Here is a 20,293-nt window from a genome sequence, read left to right as displayed (position 1 = left end):
GGTCAGGCGTGTGGGGCACCCCCTGGGCTGTGGAGGGTCCCAGGAGAGTCTGCGGGTTCGCAGTTAAAGCCTTTGGCAGAACTGTACATGGGATGTCTCACTTGCTTGACTCCAGAATTGCTAATTTTTTCCTTTTACAAGCCCTTAAGTTCTCCAGATCCACTCAGAATTCAGCCAGCAAAGCGAAACCAGTCGCTTGAGAACACGCTGCCTGTTCCTTCTGGAGCTGCACGGGGGATTACGAGCCGGGCCAGTGCGGAGGGGGAGCCAGGATTAGTGCTGGGAGCTGGGCTCTGCTCTCAGCCCAGGGCAGAGCAGGGGTTGCACCAGCATGAAATGGGCACACGTAAGATCAGAATCAGGCCCCTGTGTCTCCAGGGTGCTGGGCAAACAGCCTTGCTGTCTAATTTTAAACCCGCCACCTGGAAATGAAGTTAAAACAAAACAAAGGGTTGCCAGGGCTCCAACTTCACCGTTTAAAGAGCGCTGAAAGTCCCGGCAGCCTCCCGCCATGGGTGTATTCTGGCTGCCGGGCTGATACACAGAGGTCACCTTGCCTGCATGTTGTCAGCTCCCGGCAGTCACCGGGGAGCGCACGCAGAGCTCTGTCTCGCTCGGGATCCTGGAGAGTCTCGCTCGGCCCTGCAAAGTGAATCTGCAGCCAAATACCCGCAGCGTCTGGGGAGGTTTGGATCCGGGTTTTGGGCTGATGCCATTATCGAAGGACAAAGTTTGGCTCTGGATAATAACTAGAGATGGGGATTGTGAAGAGCCCCCCCGAATCTGGATCCAAACTCCTCCCACCCTCCCAGCTGCCCAAAGCTAGTGTCAGCTGATGGCTGTTTGGTGACCCATGGGAATGAGTTTTGCTGGTCCCTGGACTGGTCTGTCCTGGGGATTTCAGCCACCGCTGGCCAGCCCTTAATGCAGACAGACAAAGCTGCTGCATTCTGCGGTTTGCACTGGTGCACTTAGCCTTGCTTGACGCTAGTTTGGCCTGTCTACACTAGGGCGTGGGGTGTTAAGTGGTGGTGGGGGAAGGAAGACGCCCAGTGTATCAGCTGAAAATAGATTTGTGGGTTCTGCCGGGAGCCCCACCCCCTTTCTTTACTGATCCCTGCCGCTTCATAGCGACTAGCAAGGAGAGCAGCCCCCAGAAAAGAAATTCTCAGCACTCACAAAATTGCCAGTGCTGGGGGGGGGACGACAAAGGAATCGGGGTGCAAGGATCACCTGCCAGTGGTGCAAGTCACAGGGGAGCAGTGGGCATGTGATGGGGGAAGGGAGACGCAGGCTGGTTAGCCAATCGCCCAGTGGCGGCTGCTCTGGCTGAATCTGGGAGTTTATTTTCCTCCATCCCGTGGCTGTGTCCAAGGGCGGCGTGGGGGGCTCAGTCTGCAGAGGGAGGCGGCAGTGTTAATGGCTGGCATGTGCAGCTCCTGGCGCCCCGGCCGGTCCCCTGGGTGAATCGGGTGGGGTTTGACCTTCTCCTCTCCGACAGGCCTGCGTCCCAGCCATTCCAGCAGCTGAGGTGCAGGGCTCGGAAATAGACGGAAGGGGAAGCAGTGAGTCACCTGCTCTGGAAATAAACTTTTCGACAGGGCAAGGCAGCAGGGACGGAGGGCAGCAACTCCCCCTGCAGCAGCGGGCACGCCCGGTGCCGTGGCTGGAGCCACCTGAGACTGTCTGAGCAGAGACAGCCCCTCCCAGCCTGAGCGAACCAGTCCCGGGCAACGCTGAGATGATGCTGGAGACGGGCCAGGACAGGGACAGCACGGGCAACAGCCATGCAGGGCTGGACTAGGCCTGTACGGACCCGGCTCCCACCCCTGAGAGGGAGAAGCTCCGTCTCTGGCCTGGTCAATTTGCGGCCCCTCTGTCGAGGCTGCAGTTGGTGCCATTTGGGAGGTAGGCACTTCCAGTGGGCTCAGACTCCTGGCACGTGGCAGGGGCCCAGCTGTGCCTGGCTGATAAGGGGACCCAGGTGCCTCTGTACCTAGAACAGATGGGTCGGCCTGGAAACACCTCCAGCACCGGGCGTGAGAACGGCCGGGGATGGCTCCCCAGCACAGGGTGGCAAAGAGGCGCCTGCTGTGAAGAGGGGCTGCGATGGCAGCCGCTGGGGTCTAGCGGCTCCCGCTCATTACCCAGGCGCTCCAGGGGCAGGCAGCAGCAGCGAAGCAATGAACCAAGAGGCTGCGGCAGTCAGGAGTTACCAACGATTTATAACAAACCAAAACCAACGTATATACAGAATAACTCCAGCGTAAGGGCAATGGTAAATTCAGCCCACCCATTCCTGCACTCACACTGTTGGCTCTGCACAGACTCACCCTCCTGGGATTTGTTCCTCAATCCCTGAGGCAGGGCTGTACTTATAACTATAAATAAACCAGAGCCTGGACTCCCTCCCGAGCTGTTCTGACAGATTCCCACCTGCCTCTAGTTTTCTGGGAGCTTTTTACACGCCTGAACTGACTAATGAGACCCACCTGCTCTGGCTGCCCGAGTGAGTCAGCAAAATGGCTCTGTGTTTCCACACAGGATTTTAAGGCCTGGCACCTGCTCACGGTGCTGCTTCTTGAGCTGCCAGTAAAGTTCTGCATGAGAGATCGGACTGAACCCGGCTTCAGACTTGGCTTTGAGCAGCGCCAGAGTCCAGGGGTGTTTGGATCTGAGGCACGGTTTGGGCTCCCCGCGAGGATACGTCCATTCTGGAGAAGGTTTTTCCCCGTCCAGAGAAGCACTGCCCCGAGAATACCAAAATCTGTGTTCAGCAAGAGTCTCACCAGCACTTCTGCTCTCGCCCCTCAAGATGTCCACGGCTCCGACTGTTTCTTGCAAAATCCGTGCGTGGCGTTGAATTGTAACGGTTCCGTGTTCTGCAAGTGAAAGAACCCGTGGGGCCAAAGACACTGATTCCCAGGTGAGTGCCATGGTTTACACCAGAGAGCAATTTGGTGGCCCACAGACTAAAACTCTGCCATGGACTCAGCTGTTGGCCGGTCTTATCTTGTGTCTTACAAACCGGACAGGATGGGGAGTGACAGAGCATGAGGCTGATATCCCGTCATTTCCTTTTCCCCTCTGTTCTGCCCCTGCCCCTTGCTACACAGCCCTGCCGCTCCTGGCTTTCCTTCTTATTACCCTCCCAGCGGGTTTCACTTACAGAGCAACCGGTGTCTCCTGGGAAAGACGGGGAAATCTTACGTACAGAAACACTCCTGCTCTCCTCTCTCAGTTCAGCTCAGTCGGGGGATGAAGCTGGCGAGTTCTCATTAGACCCAGCCCAGCCCAGGTGTAAGCCCTGGTGAAGTCAGTGATCTTGAGTCGTCGCTCACACGGGTGTCACGCGGGCGTGTCTCCACTCAGTGGGGTTACAGTGGGTGTAAAACTAGGGTCAGTGAAGGCTCAGGCCCAGTGAATTTATAGAAATGAATACAACGTTAGGCCTGTTGGCCCATCGCTCCCTGTCCAGAGGTCGTTATTTGACGCTCAGGAGGGCGAGGCTCTCGGGCAGGTCAGGAACGCACTGCCCGCGTCCCTGGGTGGTACAACCTGCTACACCCACAGCCTGGGCGGGTTTGGGGCTCAGCGGGACCAGTCAAGCGTTCTAGGTGACACACTGGGGGCTCACTCCCCTCCCTGCTGCATCAGCACAAGCACATTGGGCGAGATCCTGATCTCAGTTACGCTGGTGTAAATCCAGAGGAGCCAGGGCCAAATTCGGCTCGCACTGAAGTTCCTGGCAAAACTGCTAAGTGGTGCCAGGGCGAAACCGTTCCCTCATCAGAGTCAGGAGCAGGCTGGGATGTCGATGGCAAAACGCGCAGGGCCAGCTCCCCAGTGGGTGGAAATCTGCACTGCTCCATGGACTTCACTGCAGGCAAATGAAGTCAATGGGGCCATACTGCTTGACACCAGCTCAGGATCTGGCCCCCAGTGACGTCAGCGGGACCAGGAGTTTGCCCCTGTGCCGGTGTAACTGCGATCAGAATCTGGCCCAATGTCCCTTGCTTTTGTTGACGTTTGGCAGAAGCCCCAGCTGCACTTTAAAGAGTCAATTCTAAGGCATCTCAGGCCAGCTGCTTCCCCACACCTTCCCCACACCCCCCACCTGGCGCCAGCCACTCAGATCTTGATTTCAGTCCGGAAGGTCTGTTGGACGTGCTCCGTGTGCTTGGCCGGGTGGCGCCTGGCTTTGATGGTGAGGGTGCCGTCCGCGCCCAAGGCAGAGGTGACCGACGTGGGGTTCACGTCTTCAGGCAGCTGGCACTTGTGGGTGAAGGTGTTCATGACGGTCCCGTCGGTGGCTAGCTGGAAGGGGGAAAGAGACAGAAGTGGGCCATGCTGGTGGCTGCAGCACGGGCTGACACAGCGCTCTCTGTTTGCCCCGGGCCACGTGTGAAAGAACACGCCCCTGGCCAACAGGAGGTTGCTTTTTTAGGGCAGAGTAGCAGAAAAGCTGGGAAACCGGCTGTCTGTTCTGGCTCTGCCATTCCCTGCCTGTGACTTTGGGTGAGGCATTTTCCCACTCCGTGGGTTTGCTAATCATATTTGCCTGCTCCCCGAGTGTGGTGGGTTTCAAAGCTGCGTGGAGAGGCTCACATTAAAGGCAGCGGCAGAGATGCACTGGTTTTTTCTCAGGGTAGGGAGGGAGTGGTTAAAGGAGGGGACTGGATGTCAGGATGCCAGAGTTCTGCTGCTCTGCAGCCTTGAGCACGTCTAGCAGCCCCCCCCCGTCTGTCAAATGCATCCCATACGGCCGGACCGCCGGGGCGGGGCGGGACATGGGAGCTCAGTTCACCCTGCTCTGCAGATGAAAGGCGCTGGAGCTGAGCAAAGGCCTGGTATGGTGGGGCAGGCCCTTCCGTGCATCTTCAGAGGGGCCGCCAGGCCTGCTCCGTGGCGGGGTGGCCACACGCCGCTTGGAGCTGACGGCATGGCTCTGACGTGTCGTCTGCGTGGTGAGTGGCTGTGAACCGACGGAGGAGCTTGCATCTAACCCAGTAAACAGCCTCTCCCAAGAGGGGCCCCTGGAGGCAATGTTGATGGAGGGACGGCACCAGGGCAGCTGTCGCTCACAGTGCCTCTTATTGGCAGAGGGTAAGACTGGGGTGTCCCTACAGCGCCTCCTCCTGTGCGGGGCTGATTGTGGCATAACTGTGTTCACATGCACACCCACTGCATCCTGCACCCGGCCTCACAGCGCCTCTTGCTGGACGGGGCTAGGGTCGCAGTGGCTGTACTCTCCCCATTCCCGGTGCTTGTGCACCCTTCTCTAATGTGTCTCCCGCTGGGAGTGGCTGTGGCTGGAGTGGCTGGGAAGCGCCTTCCTCGCCAGAGCGCATGCCATGCACGCTGCGGCGCCTCCGGCTAGAAGAGGTTGCTGATGCAGTAGCTGTGTGTTCCCTTTCTTGCCCCCTGCCCCGGAGAGCTGCCGGAGTGTTTCCAAATGAGGCGGCAGGCTGGAGCTGCAGACGGAATGGAATCACAGCAGAGTCTGGGGAAGGTTACATCATTCTGCAGCTCCCACTGGAGCGATTAAGGGCAGAGCGTTAAAACACAGAGCGCCGTATCTCCATGGCTACTCTCCAGAACATAGCGTCCCCAGAACCTGGCCTGGGAGCAGATTCCGGTGCACACGAGCCGCACGGAGCCCTTGAATGGCAGCGAGGATCAGGATGTACCAGCCATCCTTATAATGAATTTAGCACCAGGGAGAGGTGACAGTCCTGGAGAATGCTGTCCTCATGCCCTATATATCCCCAGGATGGACACAGCCTGGACAGCAGCAAAGCCAGCAAGCTTCCCCTGTACGGTCCTTATGTCAGTGTGCTTTGACCCTGCCCTCGAGGGATCTCCTCTGGGGCTGAGAGGGAAGAGTGCGTAGACTCTGTGGTCTGTCCACTGCTGGTCTCTGCTGCCAATGCTGGTGGAGTGATTTAGCGTCCTGCCTGAGTCCCACAAAACTCTCGTCATATGATGGCCTCCAAACAGCCCTTTAGTGTAATAAAAACATAGCCTTGTACCTGGTGCCTTTTGCACATGCCATCACACATGCTCCTTGCCCCGAAGAGCAGATCTTACAATGTAAGTTAGGACAAAGCTAAGGGAACAGGTGAGGTCAGCTTGGATGTGAGGGCTAGTGCAGATGAGGGGGGAAAGGAGCCGGCTGGGAGAAACAGGGCTTCCAGGAGCCTCTGGAGAAGCAGAGAGAAGATGCCTGATAGATGAGACCAGCTGTCCAAAGGGCAGGAGGCTAGAAGACACCAGGCCCAGAGTGGGAAGAAATGAGAGACGTGAGCGGAGCAGGATCTTCAAAGGATGGGTGAGAAACTTAAGTCTGATGGGGTGAAAGCTGTCAAGTGATACCAGCATTCAGCAGCCTGGATCGGGTGCAAAGCAGTGACAGACATGCAACAGAGTCTAGAGCCCGGTAACGTCCCCCCAAGCCAGCCGGCCTGTTGCTAACTAGACTCTGGAATAATCCAGGAGGTCTGCAAGGTGGTGGTCCTGGCAGCTGCTCCATCGAGCTGCGGTGGGAAGGAGGATCCAGGCATGGGAGTGGGTCCCACATGCCAGGTGGGAACGGCAGGAGAAGAGAGCTGTTAGAGAGAGAGGGCAGTTCCTGGGAGAAAAGTTGAAGGCAGGAGTGCAGCATGGGGGGGATGAGCCAGGGCGGGAGGCAGGAGGAGCGGCAGAGGGAGATGCTTGCTGGCTCTGAGCTGGAGCCAAGGGCCAGAGAGGGCCGAAGGCAGGGAAACAATGGGGGGCCTTACCTGCAGCTATCTCCCTGCTGGAGAGCTGGACCCTGAGAGGGCCGGGGGAGTGAGGGATGCTCCCAGCAGAGAGGCTGTGGGAGTTCCTGCTGGGAAGAGGAGGGTTGCACCCCAGAAAGAAGGATGGGGTGGTGACCCTGGCAGAGGGATGGAGGGGTGGCAGAAGACACGGGGGTCTGGTGAGAAGGAAGCCAGGTTTTCAGGGCAGCGTGCGCTGGGGGCGGTCTGGACTCTGTTTTGGGACTCTGGGTTATAGACTGTTTGCCAGGGGCTCAGAAGGGGAATTGGTGGAAGGCACCCGTTGCAGGGCTGCCCTGAGGGGGTGCCTGGGGGGAGGCCGTTTGTTTACAGCTGGGTTTGAGCGGTGGGGGTGGCGGCTCAGGGTTAGGCTTAGTCTGAACTGGGGGCCGAGGTTTGGGTGGCGATTCTGGGCCGTGCTGCTCCAGGCCGTGTTCTCCTGGGGAAGGCGGCGGTGCGCTGGTGGAGCCAGTCACCTTACCTTCTCCGCGTGGACCTCGATCTGGTTGTTGGATGTGGTGACAATGATGTCCTCGGGGGAGAAGTCGCTGACGTCCACGGCAAACTGGTAGGTGTCCCCCAGGGTCTTTATGTTCCCCATGTTACCTGGCCGGGCTGTGGGAGGGGAAAGAACAAATGAATCATTTCTGATCCCTCTGCAGGGATTTCCCCCAGTGCCCAGAGCACAATGCAGGCCACCGAACCTCACCCACCCAACTCCTGTAATAGACCCAACCTAAGACTGAGTTACTGACGTCTTCAAATAATGATTGAAAGACTTCAAGATACAGAGAATCCACCAGCAAGTGACCCATGCCCCACGCTGCAGAGAAAGGTTTAAACACGCTGCAGTGTTTAAAACCTTGGCCGTGCTAGTAAAGAGGTGAATTTGTCTCTTTGTGGCCATGGGGGGGAAATGCTTGCGAAACAAAGGACTTGACTTTCCGAACTGCTTGTGCAAAGAGTCTTTTCCAATTGTGCATGTGCAAAATTGTCTGTGCAGTTGTGCACTTGATTTGCGCACAAAGTTACTGTGATTGCATTTGCACAAGCAAACGGGGCCGTTGTGCATCGAACTGGCTGTCTGCATTTGCAATGACCAGATTCACATAGGAGTAATGGACTGGCCACAATCAATCAGCTCTAATGGTCCATCTGGGCCAGTATCCTGTCTGATCGTGGCCAGTACAGGATGCTTTAGGGAGAGGTGTCAGATCCCTATATTGGATAATTATGGAGTAACCTATCCATGGGAGAAGTTCTTCCTGAACCAAGTTAGTGGTTGGCTAATGCCCTGAGCATGAGTGTTTGTATCCTTCAGATACATTTTTATCTCATCAAGGTAACTGAACGTTCTTATTAGCCACAGAAATGCCAAAGTCCTTTCCGAATCTTACTAAGCTGTTAGCTTTAATGACAACCTTGTGGCGGTGAGTTCCATGGGCTCATTATGCATTGTTTCCTTGTATTAGTTTTCAGTTGGTTGCCTCTTAAAACCATGAGCTGCAAGCTCACAGACGCAACTATTCCATGGTAATGCTGGTGAGGTCTGCCCTTGATTTGGCATTGAAGGTTTCTTCAGCTGGAGCTGCACATTGCAACTAGCTAATTTCCCTTCTTTCCCCAACCCGTTTTGACCAGATCTAGTCTACGTCTGCTCTGAGATCCTCCTTCTAAAGAAGTACTCTGGGTCCCGTTGCAGCTGTGATGTTTAGGGTCACTACTACAGAATAGTGCAGTCTAATGGGCCTGATTCTGCTTTCACTTTCCACTGGTGTAAACCTGCAATAACCCCATTGATCAGACCAATGGACTGCTGTCAGTGGCAGCAGTTCTGTTCCTGTGCTGTTCCTCAAGCTCAGCTTTAAACACCAGGCTCTGCCCTGTGATGAGTTTGCAGTTCTCAGCTTTGTTCTTCCTCCTTTTTTGGGGGGGGACAACGGCATTATTTCGCCACACCCTGAACTGATGGCTGCCAGGTGGATCCAGGTTAGGCTGTGATGCATGTAAAAACCCTTCTGGGATGGTTCATTAGCTGGAGTCCCACTGTGCTCAGTTGTCTGGTCAGTCAATAAGAAGCTGTGTTTATGGCGCGGAGTCTGTCTTCACTCAAGCTAACTGCTCACAGCAAACAATTCCTCCCCCTTCCTGTCTGCGAATCACCCACAAACACACCCTGGTGTTTACCAGTTTGTCCATTTTACTCACAAATCATCCAATACTTGGATTGTGGAGAAAATTCACAGGTAAAGGGCAAGCGGGAAATTGTTCACCTTGACCCCGTGCTGCCCGTTAGGGGTGGAATTCACCCCTGTGCAGGGGGCCACGTCACGTGTCACTGACATCCCATTCACAGGGGCGCTTGAGTCATGCACAGACCTCTGCACAGAGGTCAGCTGTGCCCCAGTGGGGTGGGTTGCCTGAGTCCCAGGACGTTGCTTCTTCTGTGTTGTCACAACTTGGATTTTTTGTTTCTCAAACAAATGATGGTTGGCGCCAAGATTCCCCCTGCCCAGATATCTGGGCAAAGGAAACGTCCCTCCCGCCCAGGCCCTTGTGTGAAAACAAAGGAAAGAGGCTGAGTCCGGATAAATATCCCCAAATGCTCTTTCACGGGGTTGGCCTGGCCTGCCTGTTATGGACTTTCACTACTAAAATGCTGAAGAGGTTCCACTGAGATGGGAGGAGACGTTTCCCCTTATATCCCTCAGGCTCTGACTGCTGTCCCCTTCCCCAGTCCATCGACTTCCCTACAGACGTCCCATTGAACACCCGCTCGGGCTGTCCCGATGCTCTTACAAGGGACAGCAGGAAGTTCCAAGGATCTGTGAGCCGCTAGCTGCACTCGGACCCCAGATGGCACCCCCCATGCGTCCTGTATAAACACCCAGCATCCAGGGGCAAGCTCGGATCCCTTGCTTTGCCGAGTCAGGCACTGGGCAAGCCCAGTACTGTGTGAGCAACGCAGGCTTTTTCCCTCAGGCGAAGCGGCAAACAAAGGAGCGCCTCCTGCTGTAAGGGCCACCCCTGGGGGCATGTTCCCCCCGCCCCCTGCCAACTTTCTGCTGCCCCATCGGTGTCTCCCTCAATGCAGCTGCAGGGCTGATGCATTTACACTTAGGTCTGCCCCTCACCAACCTCTCATGGGGGGTAGCGCCTCCGTTAGGACTGGAGCATGTGGGAGCTCTTCCCCCGGTTTGCTCCTGCCCCACTTTCTGCAGCACAGCCTCCTGGGAGAGGCTGGGGGCTCCCCCCGGCTCATGCTCCCTATCACGTCTGCTGCCTGGGGAGGATGGAATAGGTTCTGCCCATCCTGGAGATCCAAGTGGCCTCCCCGAGAGCCATGGGGCTGCGTTGCCCATTCCTGTCCTCCTACTTGGACAGGCCGGGAGTGACCGTGGCTGAGAATTCCCCTTCGCTGCCCCACCAATCTCTACAGCACCCGCTGCTGACGTGAGGCCAGGACAGGAGCATCCAGCTGGGATACGAGTGGCCGTGAGCACCTCTCCACACCAGCCCTCCTGTGGGGAGAAGCTGGAAGCAGAGCAATTGTGAGAGTCGCCCTCGTTCAGGGCTTTTCCAGCATGCACTGTAGTGTCTCTGGCTGGGGGAAGCGGAGTCTGCCTCCCTGCTCCGCTCCCTACCGCGCTACCTGTACGCTCCAGTGCTTCATTTGTGCCACGGCTGAGCCCCAGCAGCTCGGGGCTTGGAAGTTCATCGCCCTGGCCCGTCTGGGCTTGCTGTGTCCGTTATGCCTGGGTCCCGGCACCTCTTTCCTTACAAATTAAGCCCTAGTGACTGGTGAGTTTCCCTCCAACAGCTCGTGGCTCAGCCTCACGGCGACTCTTCAGGGGCGGTGGGGAGGGCTTTGGGCTGAACGCCCTTTAAGGCTAATATGGGAGCAAGGGACCAGCCGAGAGAGAATAGTTCCATAGAAGCAAGTTTTAGCCCCACTTACAGACGCACCAGCCCTATTGCTCCGCTATCAAACACCCTGGATCTCTGGCCACCACCACGGCCTGCTCTGTCCCCCCGCCCATCTCATGTCCTGCTGCCCCCACCGGCGGGCGCCTACTTGCCTGTGAACCCCAGCGGCTCGTTGCGCGGCCTCATGAAGGTCCCGAAGTCCTCGCCGAACATCCCGCGGGCTTTCTCCATGTGCTGATCCCGGGCGGGGGCAGGCGAGGCCGAGGTGCTCTGGTGGAAGCTGTGCTCCGCGCGGAAGGCAGAGGAAGATTTCAACACGCTCATTCACCTGGAGGGGAGGGGGGAAAACAACCCACCAGTCAACCAACCAGAGGGTGGGCAGAGAAATCCTCTCCTCTTCTCCTGGATGAAAATGGGAATTGGAGTTTGTCCCAGGTGTCACTGCCACTGCCCCCTTTAGAGCAGGCTGAGTGCATGGAGCCAGCACGTTCAGAGGCAGCTGATGGGCTTATAAAGCCCCTTCCAGCCCTCTTGAAACCAGGCTAAATTTAGGGGCTTCTGCATCACTCGGGTGGCCATAGAAACTTTCCTCTCCGACCGAACTCCAAACAAACAGAGCGGGGAGGAATCTGATCTCATTGCTGGCATTCCAGCCCGCCTGGATAATGCGGCTCTCGCTGGCTCCTGGCCACGCCAGGCTGGAGTGGGCTGATGTCCCAGAAAAAGGAAGTGTGTGTGTGTGTGTGTGTGTGTGTGTGTGTCGGTGGGGGGGGGAGTGATATGTGAGAGCTCTGATGGGAAAGGGATGTGTATTGATGTCCCAGTATGACGTCCACCCTGGGATGACTGGGGGGCGGGGGGGGGAGGCTATGGAACAACCTGGACATGGCTGCATTCATAATTCCCCTCTCTCGTCAGAGGGGCTGCAAGCACATCACCCCTCGCAGGAGGTAGTTGTGTGCTATCCATGCTAGCTAGGGAAACTGAGGCACGGCACAGGAAAGGGATAGGCCCAAGGTCACCCGGTGAGCCAACAGCAGAGCCAGGAATAGAAGCCAGGAGTCATGCTTTGGCACTGTTTTCCTTGATGACCCTACTTTTCCCTTCTGCCAGCCTCTTATTCTCCTCAAGCGGCTGGGAAATGTCACAATGTCAGCTGCGTTCTGGGGAGGCGGTCAGTGCTCTGCAGCACCCCCGTGCAGAGGCAGTGGGTAAACAGGAAGGGCAGCTGCCCTGGCATGGTGAAATAGGAGTTAACCTCTAATTTTCCCTCAAACTCAAACCAAATCTTCCAGTGAATCCCTTTTCATGCAGTGCGAAAACCCTCCTTGAAGAACTCTGCTCAGTGAGTGAAGGTGAAAAGTGAGTGCATTTAACTCACTGACTCCCAAACTATTGAAAGCTGAGCCCCCCCCTCCCCTGCAGAAAATGACATAAATTGCCCCGCCACTTTCACTCCATGTTGTTAAAGGCCCTATCCAAAATAAACCGCTGCCCAGAGCAGAAGGTGTAGATCTTGAGACTATGATCTTTCTTTCCTTTCTTACATTTGTAGACAGGAAACAAAGGGTAGGAATAAATGGTCAATTTTCACAGTGGAGAGAGGTAAACAGTGGGGCCCCCTGAGGATCTGAACGATGACTAATGCCGTTCAAGACATTCTCAAATGATCTGGGAAAAGGGGGTAAACAGCGAGGGGGCAAAATTTGCAGACAGTACAAAATTACTCAAGGTAGTTAAGACCAAAGCTGACAGCAAAGAGTTACAAAGGGATCTCACAAAACTGGGTGACTGGGCAACCAAATAGCAGCTGAAATTCAGGGGGGATAAAGGGAAAGTAATGCTCATTGGAAAACATAATCCCAACTATTAATACAAAATGTTGGGGACTAAATTAGCTGTCACGCAAGAAAGATTTTGGAGTCATTGTGGATAGCTCTCTGAAAACATTTGTTCAGTGTGCAGTGGCAGTCAAAAAAAGCTAACACTGTCAGGAACCAGTAGGAAAGGGAGAGATAATAAGACAGAAATATCCTAATGCCACTATATAAATAACCGATACGTCCACACCTTGCATAGTGTGTGCACTTCTGGTCACTCCATCTCAAAAAAGAGCTATCAGAATTGGAAAAAGTACAGAGAAGGGCAACAAACATGGTTATGGCATGGAACAGCTTCCACAGGAGGAGAGATTAAAACAACCTGGATTGTTCATCTTGGAAAACAGAGAACTAAGAGTGGGGACATGACAGACAGTGATCAAATCATGAATGTGGTGGAGAAAGTGAATAAGGAAGTGTTATTTACCCCTTCACATAACACAAGAACTAGGGGTAAAATGAACTGAACAGGCAGCAGGTTTAACACAAACATAAGGCCTCACACAATGCACAGTCAAGCAGTGGAACGCATTGCCAGGGGATGTTGTGAAGGTCAAAACTAAACTGGGTTCAAAAAAGAATTAGATAAGTTCATGGAGGATAGGTCCCTCAATGGCTGTTAGCCCAGATGGCCAGGGATGAAATCTCATGCTCTGGGTGCCTCTAAGCCTCTAGCTGCCAGAAGCTGGGACTGGACAACAGGGGATGGACCACTCGTTAATTGCCATGTTCTGTTCATTCCCTCTGAAGCACCTGGCATGGGCCATTGGCGGAAGACAGGACATAGGGCTAGATGGACCATTGGTCTGACCCAGTGTGGCATTTTCTTATGTTCTTAAGTCGTTCACTGCTTATTAGAGAATAACAGTGTAACATCGTTTTTAGCACCTGCGTGCCCCTATTGAAAGGGATCGGGCACTCGACACCTCAGAGCTTCTGTTTCAGACTCTCTGCAAACTACGGCAGGGATTGCCGCGTCAATTACACTACCTTACCGTCACATTTTCAAGGGTTCCTTTGCAGCCATAATAACTAGAGGCTAACCTAGAGACCTGCCTGTTCATGCCTCCTGTGTAGACGTCCTTGCCACCGCCCTTGGGCAGGATGTCCCACACTTTGGGAAACCAGCAAGTTAACACCATCTAGGTACTAACAAACAGTCAATTCCCTGCTTAAAAAAGAACAAATGTGGCTGTGTTGAGGAGCATTTTTCTACTCAAGGAACTCACTGTGCATTTGGCGACAGGTCCGCAGACCTAGCCGCCTGAGTCCAGGAGACAGGGCCTGGGCAGGGGCACCACGCCCCTGTGAGAGAGTCACTTTCCTGGTGGTCACTTGCCAACGTGAGCTGCACTGATGTTTGGAGGTGCAGACAGCTGAGCCTGTTGCAATGATATGTCCCATCTACTTCCTGTCCAAAAGTCTCATGATGTTAAACAGCTGCCACGTTCCACCCCAGAGCTGGCTGTTTTTCAGCGGTGGGTGGACTCCTGTAGACATATTGTTTTTAAAGTGCCTTGGGATCCTTACTGAGAGAAGGTAAATGTAAGACATTTATGTGTTGTTATTATTATTATCGTCATCAGTGACCATCACTGAAACATCAGGCACACAGCAGCGATTAACCAAGTTTTAGGGCGTCGTCTGCTGTGGGCCTGTAGCAACAGAGTCAGGAAGGAGTCTAACCCGTGGGCTTCCTGGGTCGTTGTGTGTTTTGATCCTTACCCAACAAAAAGAAGAGGCACACACAGGCACAGGTCATAAATGAGCCGTGATTACTGTCACAGCGTGATTCAATCCCCCTGTGAGCGGAGGATGGGGTGGGCGAAGGAATTGGCAGGTGCTGGGGCAAAGAAAGAAGGGCTGATTAGTGAAGTGTAGATATGGAGCAGCTGGAAGGCATCTGCTCCTGGGGAGGGTGTGGCCAGAAGAAGGGATTTAAACAGGGTAGACAGGGGAGCTGTAAGGCTGGGAAGGGGCTAGGGCAGGTGGCTCTGACAAAGAGGCTAGGTTAAAGAGCGAGCACAGGGCTCAGATGATCGTGAGTGAACCTGAGTGCCAAGAAGCTCTGAGTGAGTCTGAAGGCAGTTAGGTGTGCCAAGGGATGAGAGTCTGCTAGCAAACAAACCCTGCAGGAGGGCTGGGGCTGCCAGGGGGGAAGAGGACCCAGGGCCTTGAACTGAGGGCTGCGATTACCCTGAGGCAGTCCTGGGTCTCGGGGGCCTTGAAGGGACACTGAAGAAGGGGGCAGGCAGCTGGCGTTGTGGGGAGGTGGACGAAAGACTGCAGCCAGCCAGTGCCCGGCAATGCTAGTTGTGATGGTTGTGCTGGAAGACTTGCTAATGCTGGCAAGGGACTGGATCTTAAAAATCACTCAGCTGCAGGGCGGCTCTCAGACATGGGGGATGCTAGAAGGGCTGGGCTGCCAGGTGACTTGTAATTTATACACAGTCCTGCCATGCCTAGATCTATACATGCTGCTGCTGCTCTGGTTTCTGGTGCCTGCTAAAACCCAGCACATAGTCAGTGCCAGTGAAGGGCTCACGCACCATTTCAAAGGGCTGTTGCCCTATTCCTGTACGTTACTGGTAGCAGGGTCCTCCAGTCACTCACTGAAACTTGCTGCTGGTTCGCTGCTGGCGACCAGGTGTCTCCACTGAATAATCCAGGGTGGCAAGAGTGGAGAAATCACTTCAGCTGCCTCTGGTGGCTTGAGTCTCCTTCACCCCCCGACCTGACTTGTTCAGCCCTTGACATCCAAGGAGCCATCCTTCCATAGCTGGGAATGTCGGAAGTTCCTGTGTTTGACAGACCAGCCTGGTGCACACAGACCAGGTGTCCACTGCACTGCTTCCCCCAGCCCACTCCTGCCCTGTAGGTCAGCATGAGGTTCTGGAGGCCAGTGGAAGTCAAAGATCTCTTTACAATCCCTCCTGGGCATGATCCTGAGAGCCTGGTCAACATCCACCCTCATCAAACCCACCTCTGAGTGGTGGTGGGTGAGAGACATCTCAGAGGCGCACACCATGGCTGCTACGTTTGCCTGTGCTATCTAACTCCTTGCCTCTGTCTTCTCTAATGCTGTGTGTGAGGGGAGGGTTTAGGGAGCAGAGCTGTAGGGTAGGGGGGGGGGGGGAAGTCCTTCTGTTTCTTATAACCACAGGACACATCTCAATATGGCCAATTAGCTCTTCACAGGGACCTCAGCTAAATCCCAATCCATTGTCTTCTGTGTCTCTTGGACCTTAGAAACCCGACTGCTGTCTGCTAATTACTCCCAGGGTGGGCTTGCCTTACTTTCTTTGCACCAAATCTTGTCTTCTCCTGCTGTGCATTGTACATTGGTGCAAGCTGACACTCACCCCAGAGGTGGTTGCATGTATGCCAGATAGAAATCCAGATTTTCTTTGGTTCTCCTCCTGTTACTACAAGCACTACAACGATGAGCTAGGGTTTAATATGCCGCATGTTGCAGTGCCATTCTATAAATCAGTGGGGGCGTTGTCATCTGCAACACTGCATTCAGAGCTGGTCACCCCATCGCAAAAAGGCCGGAGCAGGAGTACAGGGGGCTCAGAGGTGGGTAATGAGAGGCAGGGAGGAAGTGCTGTGAAGAGAGATTGAAAAGAGTGGAACTGTTTGGTTAAGAGAGGAAACACGGAAGAGGGGAAGTGATGGAGGTATGGAAAATATGGAATAATCCAGAGGAGACAAAGGGGTTGCTCCTACTTACCTGGACTCAATGCAAGAAGAAGGGGAACTTAACTGAAATTGAAAGGCAATAAAACTCTTTCCCCCACCACACACAATTAATCCGTGGAACTCATTGCCACGAGACATGGTAGATGCTAAGAGCTTTGTAGGATTCAAAAAAGGAGTCAGACATTTCCAGAGAGAACGGGATACAAAAGATCGGATTTTTCTTTAAAGAAGGGGTACAAACCTTCCTGCTTCAGGGCATCAGCCAAACTCTAACCGCTAGGGGTTAGGAAGGAACTTCCCCTACACTCATCCTGTGTTCCCTGACCCTTCCTCTGAAGCAGCTTGTGCTGGCTACTGACAGACAGGTTAAGAGATTAGATGGACCATGGGGTGAGTGGGTGAGCCAGCTCCCGTGTTCCTACCAGCACCATCAGACTTGGACGCTGGAGGGTGGCTCCGTGGGAGCAAAGGGACACCGGGCTGGATTCTGCCCTGACTTACACTCCGGCCTGATTCTCCCAGCCATGCCGGTGCATCACCATTTGCTCCTATGCCGAACACAAGTGGAGGATCAGGCACATGCCATGGGGTGCAGCCCGGGGCAGCATTTGGCCCAAGGCGTCTGGACTAGCTGGGGCTGTTAGAGTGTTTCCAGGCTTGCGGCTCACCCAGTAACGGCCACATCTGAGCCCCAGAGACGCCAGGGTCAAAACTTCCATCGGCAGCCATGGGCCCTGGATCTATAGATGCCTAGGGCCAAACCCAGCCTTGGCTCCAGAGATGAATTTGGTCCTAATGCTTCAAAGCAGCCCGGAGGAGGCAGGGGCGACTGGCTCTGCTGTGCTGGTGACAGCTGAGGTCTGGCCCTTGGGATCTGTCCCGCTGGGGGCTCTCTGGGCTGATGTTTCCCGTCCTGGGAAGGTCAGGGGCACCTCGTGGGCAGCCGCCTCCGTGGCTCTCGAGCCGGCCGCCCTGAGCCCCCAGAAGCGTTTCTTTCTGGCACGGGTGGGGAAGCCTGGACCATCCACGTCACTCCATGTCCGTGTCCGCTGGCGGCGTCACGAGCCGTCTCCGTGGGACGGAGGGCGCGGGAGCCTCTCTCTCTCCTGGCATGTCCTGGGTTTGCTCCTACCAGCGAGGGGCTCCGGTTGTCTGGTTTGGGGGGCGTGCGGCTGGTCTCTCTGATAGTCCACAGAGACGAGGGGCCCCTGCTGCAGGACTCGGTGCCGTGAATCCACCTGGCCAGGCCGACAGGAGTGTTTAGCCCCTTTGGAAAACTGTCCAGACTCCAGAGCGTAAAACTGCCCCACACAGTGTCACTTTCTGCTCAGGAGAAACCTGTGGCTAGCACCCCTATCTGGGGGGCAGGGTCTCTGCAGATGCTGGGCGGGGGGAGCTGCTGTCATAAGCAGAGCGTGGTGTGGGGGCCCAGGGCTGGAGTATTAGGAGGAGCTGATGCAGGTCAGGGCTGGGGTGCGCTGGCAGGGTTGTCGGGAATGGGGAGCGCCCCCCCCCGCTGTCTGCCAGGCTCCCTCTGGGCCCGCCCAGCCCTTCACTGAACCGATCCTTCGACCATGTAAGGATTTCTTCGCCAGCCTGATAAAAGGGCTCGATGAGGCACTGCGCGGCCGCGCCAGGAATGCGGCCGATGTCCGTGCTGCTCAAACGGGCAGGCCTGGGAGCCGGCTGGAATGCGCGTCTGGCCCAGCCCGGGCCTTACGAGGGCGACGAGCCAGGCCTGGAGCCGCGTCACAGCCGAGGCTCTGCCGAGGGGGAGGGCAAGGACGCAGGGGGGAGACGCTGAGAGTCCTTCAGCTGGGCAGCCGTGGGCCAAGCTCCGCATGGCCGCCTGTGTGTCTGGGTGCTGGGGGGGATGTAAAGGGATCCAAATGCTGCTGCCGACACACAGCAGGGCCCTGAGTCACAGGCTGGCGCGGGCACCTTGCCTTGTGTCTGCCACAGATGAACTGGCAGAGCTCAGAGTTACCCCCTCCCCACCCCCAGACCCTCTGCTCAGCCTCTCGCCATCTTCTCCTGCAGGCCTCGGTGCTGACAGCCCCTGCCCGCCCAGCCCAGCCCAGCGCCCGGCTGTCCGTTCTCTACAGCCCCTGGAGCAGAAAGCCTGGCGGAGGGCATTCAGTGGGATCCAAGTCAGGGGATCCCTCTGGATTGACAGCGGTGACGAATCAGGAGCGCTCTCCACGGATGGGCGCACTTTGGGAGTTGCTCAGGGATAACATTTTCAAACACGATGAAGTGATTTAGGAGCTTAAGTCCCATTTCAGAAGTCACTTAGAGACCTAGGCGCCTAAATCTCACAGGACTTAGACTCCAAAGGGCCTAACGGCCATGTTTTCAAAAGTATTTAGGGGCCTAAGGGAGTTAGGCACTTGAGCAACTCCCACTAGGTTCCTATTGACATCTCTAGGCACCTAAATTCCTTTAAAAATTGGCCCTAAATCATTTTTGAAAATGGGACCTAGGCTCCTAAGTCACTTGTGGGACGTCTACCCTGCAGCTGGGAGCAAACCCCCTCGTCTGGGTCCACACACTCATGCTCCCGGGGCTTGAGCGAGCGTGCTAACGAGAGCAGTGTGGATAGTTCTGCTCCGGCTGGAGCCCTGGTGGGCGGGTGGGCTTGAGAGGCTGAGCTGCAACATCTGGGCAGCTATTTTCTCAAGCTCAGGCCCTGCCACCACAAGTCTGCAGGGTGGACACTGGACAGCGTCAGTATTTCTAACCACCCAACGTCCTGGGTGGAGCACTGGGCCAGGGCTGCGGAGTGAAGGCTCCAGCCAGGCTGCCCGAGAGGAACCCTGAGAACATCTTGCTGGGGTGTTTGGAGAGGGTCCATCACCGTAGTCTCCCGGCACAAACTGCTGGGCCCAGAGCCAGCCTGGCTCTCCTGGTGTCTAGATCCTCACCGTGCTGCAGGCCCCGCTGAGGCCGTGAGCTAACACCACGTTTCAGGGTGGGACGTCACGTCTTGGGGCAGTGACGGACTTTCTGGTTCCATTCAGGGCTTGGCTGGTGTCCAAATCTCACAACGCTTTCTGGGCGCGCTCGGCACTGCACATCTGTGGAGAAAGCCACTCCCAGCTGTGACCAGGGGCCGAACTGCAGGTGGTGCCCGAGCCATCCCTGATCTCCGCCTGTGCGGGCCCTCACTCTCACCCGGGAAGGGATGTCCTCCCTCCTGGAGTCAATCAGCGCCATCTCATTAAAGTGCTTGCTGAGCCTCCCTGCTCAATGGGAAACCTGACCTGCCCACCCTGCGACCGCCCAGGGCCAGCCTGGGTATCTCTGCGCTGAGGTTAATGAACCCACGATGCTGGGAGGAGGTGGGAAGGGTCGTGAGTGACTTGCAACCCATCCACACCATGACCCCATGTTACCAAAACCCCCTTGGGAACTCCTTCCCATCTAGCCCGAAAGAGGGAGCGGGGTCTCACGAACCCACGAGCTAAGCACCATGCCAAGGAAAGACATGCTGACTGGGACACGGCAAGGGGATGAGCCATTAATTGGTTTCTTGGTGTGATTTAGGATAACAGCATTGGTGGATTTCCTTTCCCTGGGGTAGAGGCAGGTTAAGGTATGATAATAAGTTAGAACTTGAACTCCAGAGCAGCCTCAAAGCATTTTGAAGATCTCCTAGTATTTTGCAATGCATGAGTGAAGCCTCACAGCTCACGAGGCAGGTTAGTATGGTCCCCATTTCACAGGTGGGGAAACTGAGGCACAGAGCCATTAGGGCCAATATGTTCAAAAGGCGTCATTGATTTCTGGCTCAGTTTTTGGGACCCTGACTTGTGACACTGAAGGCCTGACTTTCACAGGTGCTGGGCCCCTGTGGCTCCCAGTGGCTGGCTAGAGCCGTGGCTCCCCTGCTTTTCATTGCACCAAGGCAGCTCTTTAATACACCTTGAACTCAGCTCCTAAAAAGACAAGAAGCAAAAACCTCTCAGGCTGAACTCAGAGGGG

General features: G+C 55.5%; 1 protein-coding gene across 1 annotated transcript; it reads right to left on the bottom strand.

Annotated features, from left to right (window-relative positions):
- Window positions 1-2,205: 2,205 nt before the first annotated feature.
- Window positions 2,206-11,312, bottom strand: HSPB7 (heat shock protein family B (small) member 7). The gene is made up of 3 exons (XM_067566231.1): window positions 10,880-11,312; window positions 7,282-7,415; window positions 2,206-4,317 (listed from the first exon to the last, which is right to left on the bottom strand). Exons 1-3 carry the CDS (start codon window positions 11,049-11,051, stop codon window positions 4,132-4,134), a joined length of 492 nt encoding a protein of 163 aa, XP_067422332.1. The 5' UTR covers window positions 11,052-11,312; the 3' UTR covers window positions 2,206-4,131.
- Between the last annotated feature and the right edge of the window lie 8,981 nt (window positions 11,313-20,293).

The sequence above is a fragment of the Emydura macquarii genome, unplaced genomic scaffold (genome assembly GCF_026122565.2).
Source record: "Emydura macquarii macquarii isolate MOO-44397 ecotype Brisbane River unplaced genomic scaffold, CSIRO-AGI_Emac_v2 contig_2768, whole genome shotgun sequence".
NCBI lineage: Eukaryota > Metazoa > Chordata > Testudines > Chelidae > Emydura > Emydura macquarii.
This window is presented reverse-complemented; position numbering and strand designations above follow the sequence as displayed.